The 25,501-nt window shown below is 39.9% G+C and overlaps 6 protein-coding genes across 6 annotated transcripts; 2 read left to right on the top strand and 4 right to left on the bottom strand.

Annotated features, from left to right (window-relative positions):
- Positions 1 to 6,014: 6,014 nt before the first annotated feature.
- Positions 6,015 to 8,832, bottom strand: EAF02_008223 (uncharacterized protein; the record flags this gene model as incomplete). Its single annotated transcript, XM_038904271.1, has 6 exons — positions 6,015 to 7,164; positions 7,224 to 7,790; positions 7,847 to 7,871; positions 7,922 to 8,092; positions 8,298 to 8,344; positions 8,393 to 8,832. The coding sequence occupies 6 exons, from the start codon at positions 8,830 to 8,832 to the stop codon at positions 6,015 to 6,017; spliced, it is 2,400 nt and encodes a 799-aa protein (XP_038755993.1).
- Positions 8,833 to 9,659: 827 nt separating this feature from the next.
- On the bottom strand, positions 9,660 to 13,304 carry EAF02_008222 (uncharacterized protein; the record flags this gene model as incomplete). Its single annotated transcript, XM_038904270.1, has 1 exon — positions 9,660 to 13,304. One exon carries the CDS (start codon positions 13,302 to 13,304, stop codon positions 9,660 to 9,662), a length of 3,645 nt encoding a protein of 1,214 aa, XP_038755992.1.
- An 85-nt stretch (positions 13,305 to 13,389) lies between these two features.
- Positions 13,390 to 15,033, bottom strand: EAF02_008221 (uncharacterized protein; the record flags this gene model as incomplete). Its single annotated transcript, XM_038904269.1, has 4 exons — positions 13,390 to 14,312; positions 14,397 to 14,565; positions 14,621 to 14,870; positions 14,978 to 15,033. The coding sequence occupies 4 exons, from the start codon at positions 15,031 to 15,033 to the stop codon at positions 13,390 to 13,392; spliced, it is 1,398 nt and encodes a 465-aa protein (XP_038755991.1).
- Positions 15,034 to 15,554: 521 nt separating this feature from the next.
- EAF02_008220 (uncharacterized protein) lies at positions 15,555 to 16,961 on the top strand (the record flags this gene model as incomplete). The annotated part of the gene is made up of 2 exons (XM_038904268.1): positions 15,555 to 15,695; positions 15,780 to 16,961. 2 exons carry the CDS (start codon positions 15,555 to 15,557, stop codon positions 16,959 to 16,961), a joined length of 1,323 nt encoding a protein of 440 aa, XP_038755990.1.
- A 1,303-nt stretch (positions 16,962 to 18,264) lies between these two features.
- On the top strand, positions 18,265 to 19,403 carry EAF02_008219 (uncharacterized protein; the record flags this gene model as incomplete). The annotated part of the gene is made up of 3 exons (XM_038904267.1): positions 18,265 to 18,293; positions 18,364 to 19,188; positions 19,238 to 19,403. The coding sequence occupies 3 exons, from the start codon at positions 18,265 to 18,267 to the stop codon at positions 19,401 to 19,403; spliced, it is 1,020 nt and encodes a 339-aa protein (XP_038755989.1).
- Positions 19,404 to 22,657: 3,254 nt separating this feature from the next.
- EAF02_008218 (uncharacterized protein) lies at positions 22,658 to 25,147 on the bottom strand (the record flags this gene model as incomplete). Its single annotated transcript, XM_038904266.1, has 1 exon — positions 22,658 to 25,147. The coding sequence occupies one exon, from the start codon at positions 25,145 to 25,147 to the stop codon at positions 22,658 to 22,660; it is 2,490 nt and encodes an 829-aa protein (XP_038755988.1).
- Between the last annotated feature and the right edge of the window lie 354 nt (positions 25,148 to 25,501).

Raw genomic sequence — 25,501 nt, 5'->3', positions numbered from 1 at the left:
GATCCGGTCATTGTTGGGATCGGCGTGAGCGGGGCGGTCTTCTACCTTTCAGCTTAATATATCAGGGCAAACTGTCTTATAGCCAGGATAATATATAATACGAAAATTGAAGTTAGATAGAAATTCAGTTTATCTAGCTTATCTTTAATTCAGTATTTTTATTAATATAAAGTACTCTAGATTCTTATAATCAATAATGATTTTGAATGGCTTTTAGATTCTATATAGTTTGGATTTTCATTCTTTTAAAAACTTGATGATAGCTAGTAATTCCTTATTGTAAATCTTGTAGTTATACTCAGTTATACTATATTTTAAGAAGAAGTACACAACCGGACGTAATCGGCCCTCATCGTCATATTAAAAAAGCACTCTGTCTGCAGCCCAGTCTGAAACATCTATTTCAATAACTATACAACAGTAGTGATTAAACATTACAAAAACTAAAACAGAAATAAAAACATACTTTAGGTTTTCAAAGGTATTCTCTTGATTAGCAGTCCAATTCTATATATTCTCTTTTTTCAATAAACAATTTAAAGGTTCCATGATTTTAGAAAAGTTACAAATAAAACGTTAATAGAAGTTAACAAACCCTAAAAAGCATTAAAGGTCTTTTAGTTTAATTAACAACTTCTATTCGAGAATAGTTTTAACCTTATCAAGGTTTATCTCGATATTATTAGAAATAATAATTAGGTTAAAATACTTTATTCTTTTTGTTTGAATTTACATTTGTTAATATCAATTTGTAATCTAGTATTAATAAATCTTTAAACAACTTTACAAATTTGTTTTCAATGATTTATAATATTTTCAGAATAAATTAAGATATCGTTTAGATATATTATATAATTCTTATTCAGAAGATCAAAAAGAATATAATTGATATAGTTCTGGAATGAGATAGAAGTATTATAAAGACCAAAAAGTATTACCAGGAATTCGAATAAGCCAAAACGAATTATAAAAGTAATCTTCTATTTATAACCTTCCGCGATCCGTAGTTTATTAAATATAGTAATGATATCCAATTTGATATAAACTTTAGTATAGTATAAAGTATCAAAGGTTTTTTTGATTAGTAGCAATAGATAACAATTCTTAATAGTAATATTGTTTAGTTTATGATAATTCTAACAAATTCGAACATTCTCTCTAGACTTTATAACTAGAAGGAATAAAGCAGCCGATCAGAAGCAGAATTCGTAGATAAATCCTTTATTTAGATTATCATCAAGTTATTTACAAACGACTTAAAACTCAATTAAAAACATTAGGCGATCTTTATTGTACAAAAACTCTTTGCCTGGCATGATTTCGATTTTGTAATTCTAAAAGCATTATGGCAGGAGTTCGTTAGTAAAAGAGAATAAGAATCCAGTAAACAGATTACGAAACTAGAATAGTAGCTTACTCTGAATCTTTATTGTAGATGATACAGATCGGTCAATCTTTTCCATAAACTTTTTGATATTGCTTTCTATAATACTGCAATATAATTGAATAGAATTGTTTGTTATTATACAGTATAACTCGCAAGCTCTATCTAATTCATTCTAGGTTATTTTTGTGATATAAGCTTTCTGATCTTTATAGAATTGAATAAAGTTATTAGCTGTAAGGAACTTTATATCGTTCATTTTCTATCGGATATTTCGTAAGACATCAGTCGGTTCCTTAAAGGGCTTTTATAGCGATAAGGGGTTTAATGGAGGTAAAACATTTTAGTTTCGTAATAATCTTTTATATATCCTAAAGCCTACAATGATCCACGCTGGGACCGGTTTTAGAATCAGCCAATTTGGTATTATTTTGGTGTGGGTTTTTATTTTTCCGTTGATTCGATGAGTATAACAACGGTTTGAATCGGGTGGTATTAAATCAGTAGAATCTATATTGTAAAGATTTCTATTAGTATTTTTCTTTACAACTGAAGTTGGAGAATCGTATTTCAAAAGTATCGATTGATTTTGGAATGAAAAGGAAGGAGTTTGGAGACTTTTGTCGATGACTTTTTCAGCAAAAGTATAATATAGGATTAAGGTAGATTTCTTTGAAGTAAACTTCAAAATAGATTTCCTAACGGGTGTACATATATTGGATTGAGCACTATATCTGCTGGGATCAGTATATCGTTACAATCAGGAACAACAATTGCAGTAAAGTTAATTGAGTAGCAATATCTGGAGTAGTACATGGACGTAAACTTAAGAGTTATTGTTGCCCAATTAATGATAGGGTTATAACACTGAAACCATAGAAGACCGAGGATCATAGGGTCCGCGTCAGAAGATTGATAATATAGAATAAGCCAATTTCTTTATAATTGTTAATCTGTAGATCTAATAGTACATACTGAGATAAAATATTAAAAGTCCTTCCATCTGCAAATAATAGATTGCAGATAGTAGGGAGGGGATGTATAGGGATATCAAGTTTGGATATAAGAGTTCTATCTATAAACCCATATCCTACAGCTCCATTATTTATTAAGTTAATAAATGGGATGATTATGTTAGATATAAGGAAAATTTCTATTGAAATTTTAAAAGATTTATTATTCATTGTTTTAAGATATAAAGAATCCCTAGATATAATCGATCTCTTAATCTATAAAGGTAAACTTTCTATAAAGAATCTCGATTCGCGATTATGAATCGAGATTAGTCTTTTAATATACTTGGCTAGGGAATTGAATTTCCGCTATTATCCAAATATACAGAGCCTTCAACAAATCCGCCCAGATCTTTGTTACCAGTGGGGACTGGAAAGGCGTATCGAAATGATGCCGCAGTAGTTGGGAAACGATTAGTAGGCGGGAATATATTCTGATAAATAAAGCTATAAGTGTTGCGATAGGGTCCAGGATTATAATAATAATCGATAACAGAAAAACGATGGATATTCGGAGTGTGTTGATTTGTAGTAAAGGGATGATTAAGGTATTATATAGTTCCTAAATTGATATTATATTTTGTATCGTTGTGTTGCTTTTCTTCGCAGTTGAATTTGATATGATCGGGCTTTTTGCAATAAAGACAAAGGCCAAGATCTAGACATTATTCTCTATTGTAACATAATAAGGGTCGCTAGCCTTGGCAAGCAGCATCCAGTTGTATAGGATCTCTAGAGGGATTAGGCATAGGTATTATAGTAACGATAGTAGGCTTCTTTTCATTAGGTTTTTTCTAATCACTGAAGTTGGTACCTTAGTTCTTGTATTGATTATCAAGATGAATCTTCTCCTCTAAGTCATCGTAAATACCTTGCCATCAGATTATCTATGTGTCGATATTAGCAGTAGAAGGTTTATTGGAGCAATTAATTAAAGCATCGATTAGTTTTTGTAAAACTTTGAATTTAAGATCAACAATTTGTTATTCGGCAATCTTCTTGTATTTAATAACAAACTGCTTGAATTTGGTAATAAAGTTATTAAATAAAGTCTTCTTCATTTTACATTTATTATAATCCATAAAAGCTTTGTATAAAAGATCTAGAATCTAGTATTGCTTGTTTAATTCACGCTAGATACCTGTTACAGTACGTTATCCAAAAGGCCAAAAATCGGAATTATATGTGTTATCTGTAATTGTATCAAAATATATCTGATTGTTTGTATAAGCAGAGCTAAAAAGTAGGTTAGCAAGAAATATGATTTTCTGAAATTCTAATTTATTTTTGTAATCCGCGATTAAGCAGTAATTGATTGTATTATAAAAAGTTATATACTAATCTTAATATTTTGCAATATCTTACTTATCACTATTAAACTTTTCAGGAGCAGCAAAATACTTATAATAAGATAAAGCTTGCGAATTATTATAAATAGCAATTTTTAATGTCTCAATTGTATCTTTCAATTCAATAATCTTTAATTAAACATTAATGACTTGGATTTAAGTAGTAGCAATTTGGGTTTGTAATAAACCTGTAATCGATTCAATTGATTCAAACACGGTTTGAACGACGGCAAATGTACAGCATTTGGATCATTAAATAGATCTATAAAAAAAAAGATATCGGTTTTAACAAAGTTGAGAATATAATTCAAGAAAAGGAACTATGGAGGTAGGCCAAATGTAAACACTTCTAGTACAAATACTTATTCACCCATCTTTAACATTTTTTGAAATTCAAAATATTAACAATAGGGTATACAATAAATCAATAATAAATGTGATCGGTGTGATCAAAATAAGATGTCGATGGGGCTTTGGAAATAAAATAGGAAATAAAATTATAATAATTTATTTGATAATAATATAAACTATTATAATATGGATAAAGACTTATATTATCTCATAAGGATAAAAGAGCTATGGAAGAGTGAAGCCCTACTTATAGGAAGTAGGGCGCGCTAGTATTCTATGCCTGAGGCACAAAGGCAACTACAGATCATGTAGTTGGCGCCGTGACACGAATCTCTGTACGTGGAGTTAAACCGTTCATTCTATGGCTAATCGTTGTGCGAGGTATATTATATAGCTTAGCAACCTTTCGAATGCTTAATTTTTTATCTTTTTAAAGAGCTTCGATGGCTAAAAGTAAACGTGCTTCTTTATTCGTAGATTCCATAATAAATGGTTAATAAAACGCGTGTTGAATATGAAGAGTGCGAATTGAGATGAAAGTGGCCCACTCGGTGATATGGCCCACTCGGTGATAAACCACGTTATATTATTTAATAGATTTTATATGTCACGAAGTGACACTAAGCCCTTTCTGTCCTGTCCTGTCCTGTCCTGCTATATATATGAGAGTAAGGTAGAACTTCCAGTTCTACCTCCTAATCTTTTGGGTGTTTAGCTCAGTGGTAAAGCTTTTGAATACTCCCAGAGGTGATCCTGTGACATTAGGTAGAACTACCCTGGTTATAAGTGGAGTTGTGTGGGGGGCCCACTTATAGCTTACAAGCCTTCATTGGTTTGGAAGCTAGCATATATAGATCCTGTCTGCCTGTCTGAATGCCTGAGGCATTAGAATCCAGAATCCTGAAACCTCCTAGTAGGTGATGGTATGGAGACCATACCTTAAGGAGGGGGGTGGTGTTACGGGGTGACACTAAGCCCTTTCTGTCCTGTCCTGTCCTGTCCTGCTATATATATAAGAATAAGGTAGAACTTCCAGTTCTACCTCCTAGTCTTTTGGCGTTTAGCTCAGCGGTAAAGCTTCTGAATACTCCCAGAGGTGATCCCGTGACATTATATTATTATTTAATCTTTTTTGATATAAATCTTTTTAAATCTTTTAAATCTTTTAAATCTTTTAAATCTTTTAAATATCTTTTAAATCTTTTAAATCTTTTAAATCTTAAATCTTTTAAATCTTTTAAATCTTTTAAATCTTTTAAATCTTTTAAATCTTTTAAATCTTTTAAATCTTTTAAATCTTTTAAATCTTTTAAATCTTTTTAAATCTTTTAAATCTAATTTCTCATTTAATTTATTTTTTAATAGTTTAGATTTCAAATTTAGGGTTATTCTGAAATAATATATAATTAATAATTAAAATGATATATTTGAAAATTTATTAGATAAAAGTATAGATTAAATATATCAAGAAATTAATTAATTATTATCTAATATCATTCTGAGCAAAAATATCCGTATGATACGCCATAGCTATCATGTTATCTACTAAATTACTATCAAAATATAAGATCGAGATAGAAGTATCTTTAGAGATTCTGGTTTTGGTGTGGTTGGGCGTCCCAGTTTTTCCGTCCACCCCGAGCCTAGTTGCTTACCCCCGCTCTTTTGCAACCTCCCCTGCTATCTACAAGGAAATCTGTGTCTATCATCACATTTTCGTACAGGCCCGCAATAGGTATGGATATAGATTGTGGCGCGCCACTAGAGCAAGCTATCTTCATCAGCGTGCCGTATCTCCGTGCATGCATATTCACAATCAAGAAGTGCAGAAGAAAACCATGGACGATAGGAGTTTTCACTAAGATACTCTTACCATCTGAGATTTTCAACAAGAGTCGTCTATTGAGACCTCGGGAATTATCGATGACACAAAACGGTTGGAACTTCCGGCATATCGTTCCCTGAAACCCATCTCTGACGCCCTGCCTTATCTGCTCCATGCTCCAACAACAATTCCACCATACTCCCGTCTGAATTATTAGTACTGGCCCAATATAGAGGGCTTTCTCCAAAAACGTTGGGAGTATCCGGATTCGCACCTCTCTCGAGCAAGAGCTTTGCCACTTTATAATGATCTCTGTAACAAGCGACATGTAAAGCAGTCGCATGTGCTCGTCCCCCAAGTGCATCAATATCGATATCTCTCTCCGTATCCAATATGATGCGCACAATATCTGCAAGTCCAAAAGACGCTACGTAGTAAAGAGGATGTGTTCTCAACATGTATGAATCCTTTGTAGGAGCAGATGGCATCATCATGCCAAGCCAGAAAGCGAAGTTACCACCATGCTCGAGATTGTGGGTTTCGAAGAAAGCATGGAGGAGTTTCCGAGTACGTGGTGCAAGATAATCATCGGGATCGCCAGGTTCTTTGTTCACATATCGTGGCCAGTTTATGGTGAGGTGACGAAGAAAGGGATATTTTCGATAGCGACTCTTGAGTAATTCTCGTTCATGACCTTGGGAAAACTCAGGATTGAGTAGGTATGCTAGGCAAGCCTGAGCCATAAATTGACGCGCTGTATATTGAGTGTAGTGGAACGGCGAGGTTGTGGTGTGAGTGAGATAATCCGCTACGGATGCATGTGCGAGTTTCACTCCAGGTGAACTATATATGGATTCCTGTCTTGTCAAGTCTTTTTGCCATCTAGTCTTAAACTCTCCGTCTTGTCCTGATCTTGGTTCAAATTTGGTCACAAGAGACGAGCACATAGAAAGAACTATTTCAGGATTGAGAAGTCGAGAATCTTCATCAAAACACGGTAGATCCGAATCGAAATCTATGGCTAGAATTTCCACCAACTCCTCGACATTCAAGGGCTTTGCAGCTACTGTGAGAGCTTGAAGAATCTTCGAAACTTCCGATCGATGGTCAACATCAATTTGCTGCAATATTCGCTCATAAGTCTCGTCTAGACTTTTGGGTAATTTTTTCATCGCTTTCCGTATCGCTGACACGCTGGTGCATTTTCGAAACATATCTAATTGGCAGACCACCCATCGGAACCTGTATTATCGTCAAAATAAATCCTTCAAATCTTCAGAGGGGGGACCCGGGGTACTTACATGCCATCTCCCTCTAGAGTCAACTTGAATTCAATTTGATCTCGAATATCTTGCGGCCATTTTGACATTATTTTATCATGGTCCATTTTCTCGGAGACGAAATATCTAATATCACTTCTTGCTGACAGGTTATCTTGCAAACACATTCGACCACTGACCAAAGGAGATAGAACCTCTTCTATCTCGGTTAATTGTCTACTAGTAACCAGCAAGCGCAATCTTTGATACTTCCATGCTTTTATAGTAGAAAGGAATGACAGCACTTCTGTATTCCTAGCGGCCTCATCTAGTGCATCAAAAACTATGTAGACATGATGGAATGATAATAGAATGTTACGAAAGCATTCAAGAAGCGCATCATCTGTTGGCGATGTGGACGTTTTTGTGCTTAACTCCTCGTAAAGATTTGTCAATGACCGAGGAATATCACTACTTTGTGCCGAGAGTTGAGCAATCAAAGATTTGAGAGCGCCATTCAAATCTCCATTAAAGTCGAAATAGAAGTATGCGAGTGCTATCTTAGGGTGTTGTTGAACTTGAGTCATCAAATGCTCTACTATCGTAGAACTAGTAAATAATTGTGAGTTATTAACAGTCCAAGTAAACTTCAGAGTGCTTGTTACCATAGCACAGTCTTCCCACTACCAGCTGATATCAAGAGATTAGTCAAAAACTTTAGTCAAGGTCATTCAACTTACGAATACCATAAAGCCATAGGAAGGCATCATTACCAAGATACCAATCTTCGTATTGCTTACTTGTTATGAACCATGTTCCCGTCTTTGGTTGGTGTTTCTTTAATGTTGCAGAATGAGTAGAAAATGGGTCTGGCGCAGCTAGCCATCGATAAATATCCCGAGCTGTTTGATCTGTACGATGTGTCAATTTCAATCATAATCTTCAATAGTCTGGATAGTAATCCAAAAATTAGAAATCGCTGAAGCGATCTTCACATAACATCCCTCGGTCATGACCATGAACACGGGGTTTCGACATCAAGTTCCACCATATTCTCAACAGCCCTCAAATATAATCCGTAAACTAGATTTGTAAATTCTAAACCCAGATTCTTACCTGCAAATTGGGTTTCAATCCTATTCGTAAGATTTAAGGCCAGATTCCTACCATCTCATAAGCACTTCAACCCCCAAACAATACTTCAAACTCACGTCTGATCAGCACTCAGCCCCAAAGCCAACGTGCTCTTCAACCTCTCCAACACCACCAACGTCTTCCTCACCTCACCCTCTTTCAACGGCCAAACTAATCTCTCCTTAATTGCCCTCCATCCCTCACTCCCACCCACCCCTCCTTTTTCCAGTTTCCCCTTCAACTTCTCCAACTCATTTTTACACACGGAAAGCGGCCCATCTTCCTTTAACAACAAATCAAATGTCGATAGCTGGGAGAAACCATTCGATTCAGCCTTCTCAGCAAGTTTAAGCAACGAATCCAAAATATCCCTCAAACTATTCAATTCATCTGAAATCTGCACGATTTCCTTCGAAGCATGTTTGACACCTTGACGATAATCGTAGCAGAAAGATATCAAGGATCCGGTTATTTGAAGGACGGCTATCAAACTGGCCGATAAACTTAAAGGGTCCATTACTGAAGAGTGAGTGGTTTTCAGGGCATGCTTCACATATGATGTAGAAAGCGAAACTGCTATACTTACTTGCTTACTTACCCCATTCGATTGAATAATACATTTTGTGTGATAAGCCAAGAATCTGCTGAGGGGTTTCAGCTCTTCCTATTGGGATACATAGGAAGTACGTACGTACATGCATGAACTGCGCACTCGATATGCATGCTGAAAAATACGCGTGCTGATATGTTCGAATCATGGTTCTATACCCACATCCACCCACAGATTCAATCACTCACCCATCTCTGAGAGTATAATCTCTGAGATTGTATCTTCTCTTTCTTGTCCACCAGTTTCAACAATTAGACGACTAGTATTTGTGTTTTAGTAGTAAAATCTATTGATACCGTTATTGAGTACCTAGGTGCATCCTCTTTACTAGAAAATCACGATTTGTAATTCCTCCAACCGAAATTCTACCGAATACCAAGTTCTCGAAAAATACTCATTGCATTACAAGCACACCATACATACCACATTGATGTCACAACAAGTATTAAACCTCAATTCATTTCTGATAGCACGTATTAAATACTAATTGATGCATTGCTATTTCAAAAATCAAGATAGCTAGCTAAATGCGCTCATCTCATCTCCCGAGAAGATTCTCATAATCGTTTTCCATAACTTCGAGAAACCTATGTGTTTATGTCCCCAAACGAGTTTGCCCTCCATGCGCTGTAGTCATTATAAAATACACTAATCTATACATTAAGTCATGCTCTCGATTAAAGTCCGAAAAGCGCCTCACATCTCAAACCCAGAGATGCAAATCCATATTTGCCTCACTTCTTTCCCTTTTCCGTGGCACTCTTTCCCTGAGGATCCTTCTCCATCGCTGCACTAACCTTTTCTAGTTTCGTCTTTTGACGATCATCGAGTGCGTGAAACCATTCTCTCAATTCCTTCATGTGCTTCTTTTCCCCATGACCATATTCAACAGGAGGTCCCCGAACTTCTATTTCTGTACCCTCATCCTTGAACACTGCCCAACTACTCTCTTCTTCAGATTTCAATGTGAAACCTCTCCCTTTAACCGATAAGACGCTGAAGTCTCTCAGTAATATACCATCTCCAATTTCAGGTGTGGGAAGGGCATCTCTGTATGGACGGAAGATTTTTACTTCCACTACGCCGGAAGGAGCTATAGTTTGATCGGTAATGGTGAAGGTGCTAGTGTAGTGTCTTGGCCCTGACTTTGCTCTTTGAGGTTCGGTAGGTACACTCGTAGCGATTGCCAAAATATCCAGTTTAGAGTTCATTTTGAAACGAAGCATTTTGAGAGTTGTATATTCACTCAAATCAGTACGAAGATATTTAGTCAGACGGAGTTTCGGATCGGTAGTTGCTGGTGCTCTAAGGTGATGGCCGGCTTTTGTAGGCGATTCGGGTAATCCGAGTATTGCCATTTCAGCGCTTGTATCCGGACCTTTTAGTGTTTTCTCTTCATCAAGAACTAGAGACGGCGACCTCTTAGACTGATTGCTACCATGTGTAGATTGCCTCTCACCCTCTTTGTTGGATTTTGTTGGCGTTACAGGAGGGACAGCCTCCACAACTGGCTCCAACTTCTTAGATCGTGTTTGTCTAGGACTTACAGGCGCTGATCCTTTCCTACTCCTCTTGAAATCAGGTGAAGGCGAAAGATCTTTGCTGGACCGGGTTTGTCTAGGGCTGACTGGGGTTGATTCTTTTTTGCTTTTCCTAGATTCAGGTGTAGATTCTTTGCGGCTACGACTTCTTAAGGGAGATAAAGAATTGGGAGGTGCTCGTCTGAATTTCTCCGACACGAAGGCTTCGGTTTCATCGGCGGCAGCTTCAGTCTCCTCAATTGTTTGCTCGATATACTCTTCTGTGATCTCGAAATTCTTCAAGTCTTTCTCAAAACTGCTGTTTTTGGCCAACTTTGCAAGAGTCTGTTGAGTTTCGAACTCCGTCGTTTCGGCTTCCCTGACTTTGATTTCGATTTGTTCAATCTCCGCCTCTCCCTCTCCATCTCCCTCTTCAGATTCTTCATCTTCAACATCCGAAACGCCCTCCCTAAACACCTCATCCTCATCAACATCTGAAGTGCCCTCCCTGAATACCTCATCTTCGTCAACATCCGAAACTCCCTCTACAAACACTCCACCTTGACGCATCTCCAAATATTTCTCCCCGGCCTCTTCATCTTCATCAACAGTTGATTCGATCTCTTCGAATTTTTCTCCTTCATTTACTTCAACATCGTCTTCCTCCGCTCTCCCAGCTATATCGTCCTCGATAATCTCTTCGCTGACCTGCCTGAATTCGGTTTCAGTATTTTCAGACTCTTTGAGCTCAAGTATTTCTGTCTTAGTAAATTGAATCTCTATGTCTTCGGACTCGGGATCAACCATTTCATCGTCTTCATCTATCGCACCCGTGTCTGAAGCTACATTCAAAATCGTGTCAGGCTTCTCTTGAGAAGAATTTAGGTCTTCATTCTCAAGTAAGTCCGGTGATGGATCCTTTTCGATGCGTGCATCAGTTTTCATCATATCCATCTCTTCGTCCATCTCTCCCATCTCTTCTTGTAACTGAAGTTGAAGTAGATCTGACATCGAAGTTAATCCGTCCTCATCATCGTCCCCATCATCGTCCCCATCAATGTTCTCATCAATGTTCTCATCAATGTTCTCATCAATGTTCTGCTTTTGAGTATCGTCAGGTGTTGGAAGCTGATAATTCTGATGATCTGTGGTGGTATCGATGGCATTAGTAGTGCTTTGTGACTGTGACATCTGGTCTGATTCATCAATCAACTCTGATTTATCTTCCAATTCAGTTGCTGGCACCGCAGGAGAAGAGATTAGATCTTTATTGTCTTTGTCGCCCTCATCACCCGTATCATTCGCATCACTGGTATCATTTGCATCGCTCGTATCGTTTGCGCCATCTATACCAAAAGTTCTCGAGAACAGGGTAACCCCTTTAGGAGACCTCGCCCAACCAGACTTGGCAGCTCGATCCTTAATGCTTTGATCTGTGGAAATGGGTACTGTTGAAACATTGGAATTCTCTAAAGTGATTGGTGATGGTAGGACATGTTCGTGTGCAACACTCATAGTATTTGCATTGTCACCGGCCAGTATAGGGTCAGGTACAGTTTCGGTCGCTGTTCGTATATCATCCGTCATTTCGATTGGCTCGGGTCCTTGCGAAGAAGTCTCAGCATTTGCTTCATTCGAATTTTGGTCAATATCCTTATTTTCGACATTCTCGACGCCGTTCTTGAAGATTTCATCATCGCTCTGGGGTACATCGCCATCGGTATTTGCAGAACCCTGTTCCAATTGTTTTTCTGAACCCACTTCCTCTAGCTTTTCGAGTAAACCATCGAGATTGTCTGTATTATTATCGACATCCATCTTGTCAATGGTAGCAGATGGATTGGTTACATTGGTCTCGATGTCCATAGGCTCAGTAGAATCTAGTTCGATAGCATTCTCATCCTCGAGATTTTCTTGTGGTGGAGATTGCTTTGCGCCCTCTGGCTCAAGCACGCTTTCATCTACATCCATTTGCGCGTCAAGACCAGAGCCCGATGTATTCAATACATTCTCGGGTATTTCTGCATCGGGTTTTATGGATTCGATGCGGTCATTGACTAGCGTTATTGCACTTGCCATTGGCTCGTCCTCAACTGACTCTTCCGAAGACTCTCTCACGAATTCTTGGGACTTTGTAGAACGGATGCTAACGTTTTGAACTTGTTTGCCAACAATGTCCAGACCTGCATCTCCCTCTTTCTCTTCTTCCTCTCCGTCATCCTCATATTCCTCTGACTCTTCCCCCGATTCAATTGTCTCGTCAACCTTAAGATTGTTTCTGATTTGAGCAACTGGGGCTTCCGCTGGCTCCTCATCTTCATCATCCGAGGACAAAAGGTCTATTACTTCGGGCTGTTGCTGTACTGGCGCTTGATTACTCGTCTCATCCTCACTGTAGCTATCTTCGTCGGAATCCTCTTCACTGCCGTTTTCATAATCTTCGGGATAGTTGACTCTACCCATTGAATCCAAATTTTTATCATTTTCGTCAAAGTAGCCCTGTCCATAGTCATCTGTTTCGTTCTGATCATCGTAAATAATTTCCTCGTCTTCATCTTCTTCCCTTACATCATAGTAAATACCTTGCTCGCCATGCTCCACTGGGAAAGCCGAGTTGGGTAGCTGCTGCTCACTATTATCTTCTACTTCGAGAAATCCCTCAGCATCCTCATCCTCATCCTCATCACTACTCTCAGTCAAGTCTACAACTTGAGATGGGGGAGAGTGATGCGATTGATGGTTGTGACTGGATTGACGAGATTGATCGCTTTGGGACCGAACCATAGATGTCGTGGAGGGGAGTTGAGGGTATAAATCGGCAGTTTGTTGTTGACTGTCTCCGAAGTCGGGATAGGCCATGCTAGGCTGAGTTGTCCAATTGTTTGGTTCTGTGTAAGTCTGCTCTGGATCGGGATAGTTGTATTGATCCAGACCCTCCTCCATCTCAGGGCAACGAATCGGCTTTGTCTTCTTCCGGTATCTCTTCGTAAACGCCGGCTGATATATAGGATTCTGGCTCAGGAGCATTGTACGGGGCAAATAATTGATCACCACCGTCCTCGGTCCCATTTTGACGTTGCTGGTGAGGAGGGAAGGTGTTCTGAGTATTCAGAGGGTCATACTGGTCCCCAGAAAGAATTGATGACGTATTATAGGTAGTCTGATCCGACTTCGACTGACCGTTTGTGTGATGCAGAGGACTTGCATCATACACTTCGTCTTCTTTCCTGTGACCTGGCATCTGTTTATCAGACTCCACTGGAAGCGCATCTGGAGCATTTAGTATTTCGAGATTTTGAGTGTGTTCACTGTGTACGTAGTTGTTGAACTTCTCAACTCGGGTTGTTACCAGTGGAGAGACTAAAGGAAGACCTTCTGATGGCAAAGGTCGTAGTTGCGGGGAAGAAGGTAACTTTTTATCTAGTTTATCGGACGATATTTCCCGTGGCTCGATGTCTGGAATGAAAAAATCAGTCGCTTTATGTGGAGGCGGCATTGGATTTGTGTTCCCATCTTCGGCCTGTGGTATTCCCTGTAATGGAGCTTCCACATGCACAACCTCTACAGTGTCATTTGCCTCCACTTCCTCAGTGATTTTGGGCAAATCTTGTTCTAGTGTTTGCGTCGCTTCGGCGATTACCTCAGTTTCAAACTCTATAGTTTGAACACCCTCATCCGTCATTGATGGCGTATGTGGGTTTACTGGCTCCTCAATACCATTTTCAGAAGATGCTGCTACCGGCTCTTCGACCTCTGGACTGGGACTTGGTGACCTGCTCGCAAATCGCCATGATGTACTGAGTCTAGTTCTCTTCCTACCTTTACCACGGACTGACCCATCTTCAACCTCAAATGGGTCGTAGCCTTCTTCGAAACATTGAACCGTATGATATTCGCTCACGTTTCAGGAAAGCCGGAGAGGAGTAACTCCTCTATATTCTGTGAAGCCACTTGCTTGAAAAATGAGACAGGCGTTGCTGGGATTTTCCGGGACTTGGTTTTCGGTCTCTAGATCTGTCGCTGGGGTGGGCGGGGGCGGGGACGCATTTGTCTGAACAACTTCGGGATCGGGTTTTTCGATGCTGATAAGCTTGACATCTTGGGAATTTTCTGGGCGAAACTGCAAGAAGAATAATTAGAAACATGTTATATGAAAGTTAAATTTTTGTTCTCACCTGAAGTAGCAGTTTGTCCGTGAACTTCAATTCAAACTCCACACCCCTTCCAGGTGTCGCACTTGGAGCTTCAGTTCCCACATATTCCACTCCATCTAACATAATATCCACTTCATCACCGCTAGTGATACCAGACTTCGCAATAGCATTCGCAGATGATCCTGAAAATTGTACGCGCACCTGGCCTCTGATTCTGCGCAAGCGGAAATCGGGTTCAGCAAGTAAGAAAGCGACAGAACCCGTGCGGGAACTATATGGCCATGTGAGAGTCACTACCCCGCTTTAACTGATCTCGAAGCTGATGCTGGAAGTAATGGCGTAAGCTGCGCGATTGGGATATGCGTGGTTGAATCTAACTTTGACATTGTTGTGGAGTTTGGAATTCCATTTGTAGCTGGTATTGTTTCTGCCATTGTTAAATGGAGAATTCCTGCTTTAGATGCTGATCATCGGGAGACCAGCATTTCCTTCCGTAGTGACGTATCAATGAACCGTATCGTATCCTTATGCGTGAATAATTGTTTTGGCTTCGAGTTTGTAGAGCGCGTTTGTGGATTCCTGCTGTGATGGGAGCTTTGCTAGCTCGGGATGGGATGGGCGTCATCGGAATATTTTTAAAGTTTTGCCGATGTGAAGACCCCTGCTGAAGCACGTCTTGCTGGTAGCGGACTGACGCAAAGAATAAAAAGGAACAACAGTCGGCCGCATCTTTGCTCTTATATAAATGAATTCACTCTCTCAACCTTTTTCTATGTAGGTGTCGAGAGAAAGTATTCCTTATCCTACAATACGACAAATATTAAATGTTCTTAAACGTTTGATGTCCTTTTATCCATATATATTTCCGGTTCAAATCATTAAATCAACGTATATATTACCACAAGTCTAACAAGTGAAACTGAAGAGATATCCAAAATCATCTCGCATCTTCAAAATGAACTCCAGACTTCGAGCATCGTTCAATGTCAAGCGAATTGCAATTGTAGGTGCAGGTCCCTCTGGACTGGCCGCAGCAAAGTTTCTTCTGGCGGAACAGTACTTTGATAAGATCGACATCATTGAGCAGCAAGCTGAGGTGGGAGGTGTATGGAATTATACCCCAAAATAAAGTGATAGTGTGCCCGTCCCATCAATGTCGCCAAGTGTATCTCCTGAAAAGCCAATTTGGCCAAAGGACGGAAACCCTCCAATTTTCTCAAACCCCATGTATGATCGTTTACACACAAACATTCCAAAGCCGTTAATGCGTTTCTCCGATCGGCCATTTCGCTCCGACTCTCTGCTATTCCCTACACGCGAAGACGTTCAAGAATACCTTGTACACTACTCTGGTGATGTCAGACATCTGATTCGCTTCTCGGAGCAAGTCCAAGATATAAGGTTGGAGCCAGACAATGGTCATGATCGATGGCGAATCATTTCTAGATCTACAATCACCAACGACGAGATCAAAGAGACTTATGATGCCGTTGTTATTGCAAACGGTCACTATTCTGTCCCTTTTATACCTGATGTACCGGGGATTAAGGAGTTCAACTCGGCTCATCCATCCATCATATCACACTCCAAAATATTTCGTTCGCCCGATTCCTTTGTAGGTAAGAAAGTAATCGTGGTTGGAAGTGGAGCCTCGGGATTGGATATTGGAACACAGATCAGTAAGGTTTGTAAGAAGCCTCTATTAAACTCAGTAAGAACTTCTTCTGGCGAGGGAGGAGACGGGAAGGAAGAGGTCCCTCCCATTTTAGAATACCTTGCCGACATTAGAGGTGTGAAGTTTGATGATGGACGGATAGAAAAGGACATCGATGCTGTAGTTTACTGCACAGGGTACTTCTACTCTTATCCATTCCTCAATTCGTTGAAACCACCAGTTGTCACCACTGGTCGACGAGTGGTGGGCTCATACCAACATCTATTTGATATCCAGCATCCAACTCTTGCATTTACAGCCTTGGCACAAAAAGTTATCCCGTTCCCAATATCTGAAGTCCAAAGTGCAGCAGTCTCGAAAGTTTGGTCGAACAAGTTGGACTTGCCTAGTAAGGAAGAAATGAATTTATGGGAGCAGGAAAGGGTGAAAGAACATGGCAATGGCACGTCTTTCCACGTCTTTGGTTACCCTCACGACGCAAATTATATAAATAGTTTGCACGATTGGGCGAAAAGTGCCAAAGGAGGATTCAGCAAAGAGCCAGCGTATTGGGATGAGGAGAAGTTGTGGATAAGAGAATTATATGCAGACATACGAAAGCGTTTTATTGAAGATGGCGAGAAAGCAAAGTCCCTGGAAGAGCTGGGCTATGATTTTGAGAAGCGCAAAGAAGAGACGAAGAGATAGAGTTTACAGGTGTTGATGGAACAATAATAGAGACAGATCAGATTTGAAGGTTGAGAGAAAGGGCATGTTCTTCGATTTGTGAAATTAATCGTACTATTGACACTCATCGTCGTGCGCCCTTCTACACAACTAGTAGATACTTATAAACACATTCATATGGTGAGAGAAGCAAAGAACAAAGCATGGGTAGAGATGTAATTTATGTTTGACTATAGACTCAACATGAAGTCAGCATTGAAAAGCATCATGATCAATCCCGACAATTAAAAGCTTCCGCCAAAAGATCAGTCTTTGCCAATGTCATCTCAACTTCAACACAGCAAACATGTATTCCGTAGAACATGGCGGTTGAATCGTATTACCAGAGTTGTGTTGTCCTCATATCATTCATTTCAATCAATGCACATAGTATTCCACGTGTGCTTACCCTATTGTTGCCATCATTGTTCATCCCTCATCCTCCATATCGTCTTCCATATCATCGCCCATTGCATCCTGTCTCTTCTAACAATCCATAGTGTGGACGGTGTAGTATGTTTCCATCTTTAGGTCATCATCGTGTCATGGAAGCCGCACGAGGGGCCCTCGTGACGATGGTTTTGAAGTGGTAAATATGTTTCTTCTTGACCAAGTTATCGGAATCGGCAGTTGAGTAGTGAAAATATCAAACTGTCGATGATTTGAGTTAATGGTCTTGTTTGTTAAAGAAGAAAGAAAACGAGACCGTAAGGGAAAAAAATCAAACAAAATATTTCTTACACTAGCGTGGTTCGCTAAATTCAACTTAGGCCCCGCGCTGCTCTAAGGCTCCCAGATTGATTCAGTTGCCGCGATGCGTACATACATACTAGTCTATAGGACTTTCTGGCTGTTCCTACATTTTCATCATTTTAATCATTACCCACCCAAAACTGCAAACTTATCGAAACCCTCAATTTGTAAATCTGGAAACCTTCAATAACCCGTCACATCACATCACACACAATACAGTACAGTATAGTACAATACCACACAATACAAATACGATATTACCTCCAAAAATAAGAATCACCCTCATCACATTACTGAATACCATCTGCGAATACCAACAACCCTTCACACCCAAATCCAGCCCTCTGCGATATCCTTAACTTGCTACTTTGTTCAACAAAAATCACCCGATACCTCACTTGCTTGTACCTCTCTATCTACAAGCATATCTCGAAAGTTATTCAACGTCACAAACGGAAGCTCATAATATTGCCATCATCGGAAGTTTGACACAAAGCGCATAGTTATCAGATTTTAAATTCATCCTTTCGTAATGGATAACCTGTGGAGTCGCCGTTCGAAGTAAGTATTTCCTTCTTCGTTCCCGCATTGTCTCTTTTCTTTGAGCGCTTCTAACCAAAGTGTGGTGCAGTTCCAGCAAACTTTCGCTATCCACAGGCAATCCAACTACGAATGGATCAACTCTTGGTGGTGGCGACCACGCAGCAAGGGGATTTGTCTTGGGAAGAAGACATGGAGACACTTCTTCGCACAGCACAAAAAATCCTTTCAATTCCATGTCCCCTTCGGCCTCATCCTTATCCTCTCCAACAACGGGCGCATCGAGCGCTTTTGGATTAGGATCAGGCGCTTTCGCATCATTTGGAAACTCAAAGGGCCCGAAAACTCCTGGAGGTGGAGGTGCGCTGGATTTTGGAAGTGTAGTGGGAGGATCTACCAAAACACCAACTGCGGAGAAAAATTATAGAGATTTGGGAACAAAGACATCTAAAACTTCCCTCACAGATTCTAAGACGGCTACAGCGCCAGCTTCACACCAATTTCGACATGGCTGGGTATTTTGGTACAGACCCCCAATCTCCAAGTCAAACGGATTTGTTGAATACGAAAAGACATTACATCCAATGGCAGCATTCAATTCGGCGGAGGAACTGTTTGACGTTTTCGATCATATGAGGCACCCCTCGAATCTGCCACTAGTTTCCGATTACCACATGTTTAAGAAGGGAATTCGTCCAGTTTGGGAGGATGATGAAAATAAAAAGGGAGGCAAATGGATTGTGAGACTCAAGAAGGGTGTGGCTGATCGTTATTGGGAAGATTTAGTCTTTGCAATGGCTGGAGATGAGTTCGACCCCAGCGAAGAAGTTTGCGGGGTTGTACTTAGCGTGCGCAATGGAGAAGATATCTTGAGTATCTGGACCCGTTCAGGTGGCGGGAGGGTACTCAAAATTAGGTATTTAACTCTTTCCAAAATGCTCAACAATAGGCTAACCATTGAACAGGGAGACATTAAAGCGCGTTCTTTCATTCCCACCTGAAACTAAGGTAGAATGGAAGTCTCATGATTCTAGTATACAACAACGAACTGCTATCGACGAAGCTCGAAAGGAGAAGGCGGCCAATCATCACAATAATCGTAATGGCACCGAACACTCGGAGAAGAAATAAGCAATCATTATTTCAACATTTTATTGAGCTCCCTAGGCCACGAGTTTTCTTTTTCCTTACAGGAACTGTACAAGTATTTGGGTTGCATGAATTGGTAAAAGCGAAATGAATGAACGATTTGTTTGGCTTAGGTGGCGATTTTTAACTTAAATGTCATTTTGGTTCTGATTCTTCTTCATACCTTTTGATTTTAAGGGAGCCTGTATCATAGTTTCGAAGAGTTTCTTGTTCAGTGACTCTTCTTGGCCTTGCCTTTCTTTCTACTTCTGCTAGTTTAGGATTGCGGTAGCTACATTCAATGTGCTGCCTACTACGCAGTAGATCTCACAGCGAGCAAAATACATTTCTATGAAAGAACATCAAAGGACTTGGAGAAGAAGTTTATGTGGATATCAGTAGCTGTGACGTAGTTCATATTGCTTACTTTTGCGTGATACTCTGACAATGGGGTTGGATTTATGAATTATGCTTATTTACCCTTACCTAGATGGGTAGGTAGGTAGGTAGGTATGCATATGCATGCTTCTTTGCCTTACAAAATTTCTCACCCCCGGATTCTTATTGGAATTGTAAGATCGCTTGCTACCTATCGTTTACTTGGAGGTAGTACATCGAGAATGTGTCTGTAGTACATGGAACTTTTTATCGTCCGAAGATAGATCCTGACTCTTCGACTTCTATCTAATGTGATGTGATGTGAAATATGTGCTGATGTAAGTGGAAGTGATATGTGTTTTATCTATTTATCTACTTGTGAATACCTACTAGGTATGATTGCTACTTGTATTGTGAGATTGATTTTATATTATATTGTGTACTATTAAACATGCGCTTTGCAGGTGTTGTGGGACTTGAAGTTGATTGTCTTTATATATATATACATATACATATCATCATGAGAGAGTGTGTGTGGAATTACATACTAGCTATGTATACTACCTGTATGGTTTTTGATCTGAAGTTGGAGAATATATACTCCTTCTCAGATTATTCCTTATACATCTATCTCATATAAGCTACCTATTTACCTATGCAAATACAATCAATGGAGGGATGGAGTAAGAGGAAACTTGTAAAGGGGAAATCTTATAGAGTCTTCATGTTTCTTTTCTTTCCTCTCCTCGCCCTTCTCTTTCCTCCTTCTCGCCTTCACAATCTGTAGTGAATGGGAATGGCAATTCTTCTTGAAACAGCTTGCTCCTTGAAACAGCTTACTCGAGTAGAAAGAATCCTACTACGTATAAACATACTTTATCACATCAAATCATATCATATATTTCCCAAAAGATTGATTCCTCAACTCTTAATCTTCTGCTTTGACCTCACTTTTTATTTCAATACGTGATTTGGATATGTATATGTATATGTAAAGAGTTAACTCTGATCCTAATAAAAGTGTTTTGTTTTCATTTACTTTAGACCTGGAATCTTCAGAAGTGTCAGAGCAGATGCACGTCATGTTTTGCTCGTTAAGGCTATAGCAAGGGTGTGGTGTTGTGGAGCACGTGATGGTGCACCCCACTATGCTGACTCCTGGGTATGCATAGTTGGAGGGGAGCTCGGGGAGGTATTATTGGAGAGATATTTTAAGGATGAATAATTATCATTATACTTATTTAAAGAGGAAGAAATAAACAAATGTGATTTTCTTAATACCATCTCTAATTCGTTTCGAATGTTTGATATTATATTTGAATTAATATTCTTCTGAAAAAAAGGAAAAGTAGAAGTAACCGAGGTCTCATCTCTTCTCATTTTGTCATGTCTTTGTCTTTGTCTGTCGTTGTTTCCACCATTCCATGCACTCACACCCTTCCATTGTAAAATAACGTATAAGTCAAAACAACTCTGTTCTGCCATACAACAACCTCACCAAGCTTCTGTGGTCCAATGGTTAGGATTCCACCCTTCCAAGGTGGAGGTTCGTGTTCGATTCACGGCAGTTGCATTTGTTTTTGCATTTTTTCGAATATTTTTTAAATTGTCTCATTTGTCTGTCTTGAAAATTTGTGTCTTTTTGCGTTTTTTGTGTAAATGGATAGGGGCGATGGATAGATGAACTCGATTTTTGCTGTGTGGGTGGAGAAAAGGAGAGGGCAGGTGGACTGAGCGGCTCGGTTCGGTTCCAGCGGGATCATGACGGCATGCGGATTTATGTTTATGTTTGTTTGGGCTTTTTGATACTATATACCTTTTATGTACAAAAAGGGGGGCTTTAGGGATATTTTGGTGCTGATAGAGTGTAGTTACAATATTTGTTGAATACTTATTTATATAGAGCATCTCTGTTTTTTTTTATTCGGGAGAATACAGACAGGCAAATCGTATTCGTCGGTACTTTATCCTGTTACAATGTTTATTCTAAATTATCAAGTATCTTAGTATGGATTCCAAATAAAATGAAAGGATATTTACCATAGGAGCAAGTTAATTCGAGGCCAGTAAAAGCTCTATTCTGAGAGAAATTCTACATAGTCTAATGAGATAGTCGTTATCATCGTACAGCTTGTTTTGTATTTTGTTCTCTCATCGATCTCAGTACCAGTAGGAAAAGTTCGTAGTTCGAAAAACACAGGATCGCAATTCCGGATATCTTTTGAGATGCTATTCTGTCAGACTGAATTTCCAGGGCTTGTATCGAATCATTGGATTGGATCTGTATCTTGCTTTATAAGTGAATTTTACTCTCCTTCTTTCTCAGTGGTTATTTTCTCAGTGGTTTTTTTGAGTCTTGGGGGGAGAGAGAGAGAGCGTACTCTGAGATGACTGACTTCTTCTGATGCTTGGAATGATGTACATCTTTGTATTTTCGTTTTTCAATGTGGTGTTTTACTAATTCCTGTTTTTGGTGACAATTAATCAAGAATTAGTTAGTTGTTGATGCTAGGTCATATTATTCATCTTTTATCGATCGAGTAAAAGTCACTGAAAAAGGCTTCTTTGTAGGTCAATTATGGGTTTGGAACTGCTTGGCTCTCCATGATTTGAAGTGAAAAGTATGAATGCTTTATCCTTTCTGGCTATAAAGACCATTATATTACAAATGAATGAATCTGAACGAGCAATTGTTCTAGAAGAAAATCTGTATTTCATTCTCTTCGTTTAAAAAGCTATCTAATTGAGAAGACACTCATAAAAATGTTCCATAGACGCCAGATGTTTGGGTCCGAATCAATGCAGCTTTGACTCAATATTCCCTTTCATCCTCAACTAATATACGTATTAAAGCAACCAGATAGAACCATGATCTAGTATCAATATAATCTCACACAATCTCCCCACTCCGTAATCATCCTCCCTACCAGCACAAATCCCCAAACAGGCGGGATGAATATCCCAAGGGGAATGAAAGCAAACACATACACGAGAGCTGCTGCTGGCTGAGGACCAAAATTAGGAAATACCGGCACGATCTTTTTAGACACGACTTTAAGATACACTCGGAAAGCCCTTTTAGTCCTCTTTTTCCAACCGCCATTCACACTTTGTTCCTCGTTTCGAAGCGTTTTGACAATTTCATTGCTAAAACAATAGTAGTCGGGAGCACCCGATAGACACAAAGAAAGAAAGATTGGAAACAAAAAGAGGATCTTGAGAAGCTCAAGGGTACTGAGAAGGGGAAGACAGAATCCATATAGGCCACTAGCAAGCCAGGTCATCATGATACCTCTTTCAGTTACGGAACTCTCGCCTGAATGAAATTTCGTCAATCCCGCAATTAACCCAAAGAAGAGACCTACAACACAAATTCCGATACTAATTTCTACTAGTATAGCCCATCCCATTCGTCCGCTTGTTCTTGTTATAGTCGGTGAGTAAAGAAGCTCTTCGAGCTCGGCGATTGATGCAGTAGTCGTAGTGGATCTTTCCGGCAGTTTAAGTAGCGTACGCACATTGGAAATAGATGCGGCCAGGCAATTCTCTTCACTATCAGTGATCGGTGAAAGTACTCTGAGTTGGATCGCATTGGACTCTTCTTTATTGCTTTTGGGCGGATTAGCAAAGTCATCCCAGCGGAGAAATCGATGACAATTTGGATGGTAGATTGTAGCCGATCGAACTGGAGTGAACTCTGCATAGTCACCTGAACTTATTGGAATAATATGATCTTTCAATGCAAGATTATATAGAATCATGATCCGTTTGATGTAAGAGTCGGCAAATTTGTAGGCTTTAAGCCTCATCCTATTTACCTTCATGTTCTGCAACATGGCGAAAAATGAACTTGTCTTCTCACCCCGAACAGATGACAAATCTTCCATAGCCAGGTGAATGGTATATAATAGGCCTTTTCTTGATGACCGCCTGGGTGCACGAGGAATTTGGATTTGGTACTCATCTGTTGTGCCCACTGGCCTTGCTATGATGTCCTTCGGATTAGACTGCGTACTAAATTCATCGTCGAAGAAAACATCCTGTAACGCTGGGTTCTCATTGCCACCATTAGGCAATGATGCACCAGATGGATCTGCAGGATGGTTGGCCTGAGTTGCGCTCGTTTCGGGTTCATTTGTAGAAGGAGCAGTAGAAGCAATAAGTTGAGAGACTACTTCCAGATGTATTATTTTGGCATCTTTAGCGGATAGCTTCGTTTTTGTCTTACTTGCAGTGATTAGATCAAATAGATAAATGGCCATATCCAAGACATACATCTCACTAGCCGTTGAAGTAAGTGCAAGGGATAAATTTTGAATGTCTTTTTTGGTAAGACCAATCCATGCTGGATTCTCAACTTGCATCCCATCTTTTGGTAAGAGGGAAATCATTTGGGCTATTTCTCCTTCAAATCTTCCACCCAATTTCTCTGCTTCAACCATAGTCTCGCTGCGTATCATGTACAAGCAAGAATACTCTGGAGAGACCATATTGGAGATTAGGTTAACAAGAGTCATGGCAAGATATGGTATAACTGTAAGATGATACGATGCGTATCCCCAGCGGCTAATCAAATCTGGGCGATTGGAGAGAAGGGTGGTGAATGCAGCGACAATCTGGATAAGTGAGGCCACCGCCTTAAGAGCACTGTAGCTAGCACTAATCTTGCTACTAAGCCTTAGATCTCCGTAAGTGTCTGAAGCCACTTGAGAAATCAGAAAGGTATTGCGGGGTACTATAGCGAACTCATAGCCTTCTGGAAGATCGTATGTACCATGTACTCGCGACAATCGTAAGTCCACGCGCGATCTCGCCCAGACGGAATCGAAATGTATCCACGTGGATGATTGTTCGCGGGCATATGAAGGAAGATATGTTATCATGTTTGCTTTTATAGGTCGAGAAGAGTCGTGCCCAGATTGCTCCTCGGGATCTGTATCCTCCACGCCTATATCATCCTCAAGCACTACCCCCACAGAAAATTTCTGTCCCGGCTTAGGTTTCCAGTGAGGTGCTCGAACAACCATACATAATGCCCCGGCTCTGCATGCCTTTTCGAGCTCGTTCCGGGCGAGTATCGGGAGTCGAACAATAGCGTTGAGAGCCCGCAGGAGACCAGACATCGGAAAAAACAAAGCCAACAGAGCATTACAACCCTGAAGAAGGGAGTCGTCTCCAGGGCTTGATCTAACGGTCGCTGCATGGGCTAAATAGTTTGTGGCAAAGAAAATGATAACAGCAGCAACTGAAGGCCAATAGTTCCTGGTAATAGGAAGGCACAATATGTGGTTATTGCCATGTTGAGTTGTGCTATTGGGAACTTCTATGGTGATATTTGTCAAAAGACGATCGGGAAGAATGGAGCTCATCATGAGATTGAATTAGATGTTCAAGGTAAAAACGCATTGCGCTGGCATTGCGAAGAACTTTGATGACTCTATATATAATTTTGGCAGTTCTCAGCCTCACAGAACATCTGTCCCGTGTTATATCGAGCGGGAAAAGTGGCCAACATGTGTACGCCTCTGAACGCCGACATATATTGCAAACCAATCAACAGATCTGGTGAGTCAGAAAGATTTCTTCCAGCATCGACAACCAACCAAATATTAAGGATTAAAATAGGCTTCTTTCCGTGCAAGAGGCTGAGTTCGCCTCAAACTTAATCTTCTTCCATACATAGGACTGTTATCACTGAACAGAGTAGCTCCGCACTTTTGAAG

This window comes from Botrytis sinoallii (assembly GCF_014898435.1).
Source record: "Botrytis sinoallii strain Bc 23 chromosome Unknown BSIN_015, whole genome shotgun sequence".
Classification (NCBI taxonomy): Eukaryota; Fungi; Ascomycota; class Leotiomycetes; order Helotiales; family Sclerotiniaceae; genus Botrytis; species Botrytis sinoallii.
This window is presented reverse-complemented; position numbering and strand designations above follow the sequence as displayed.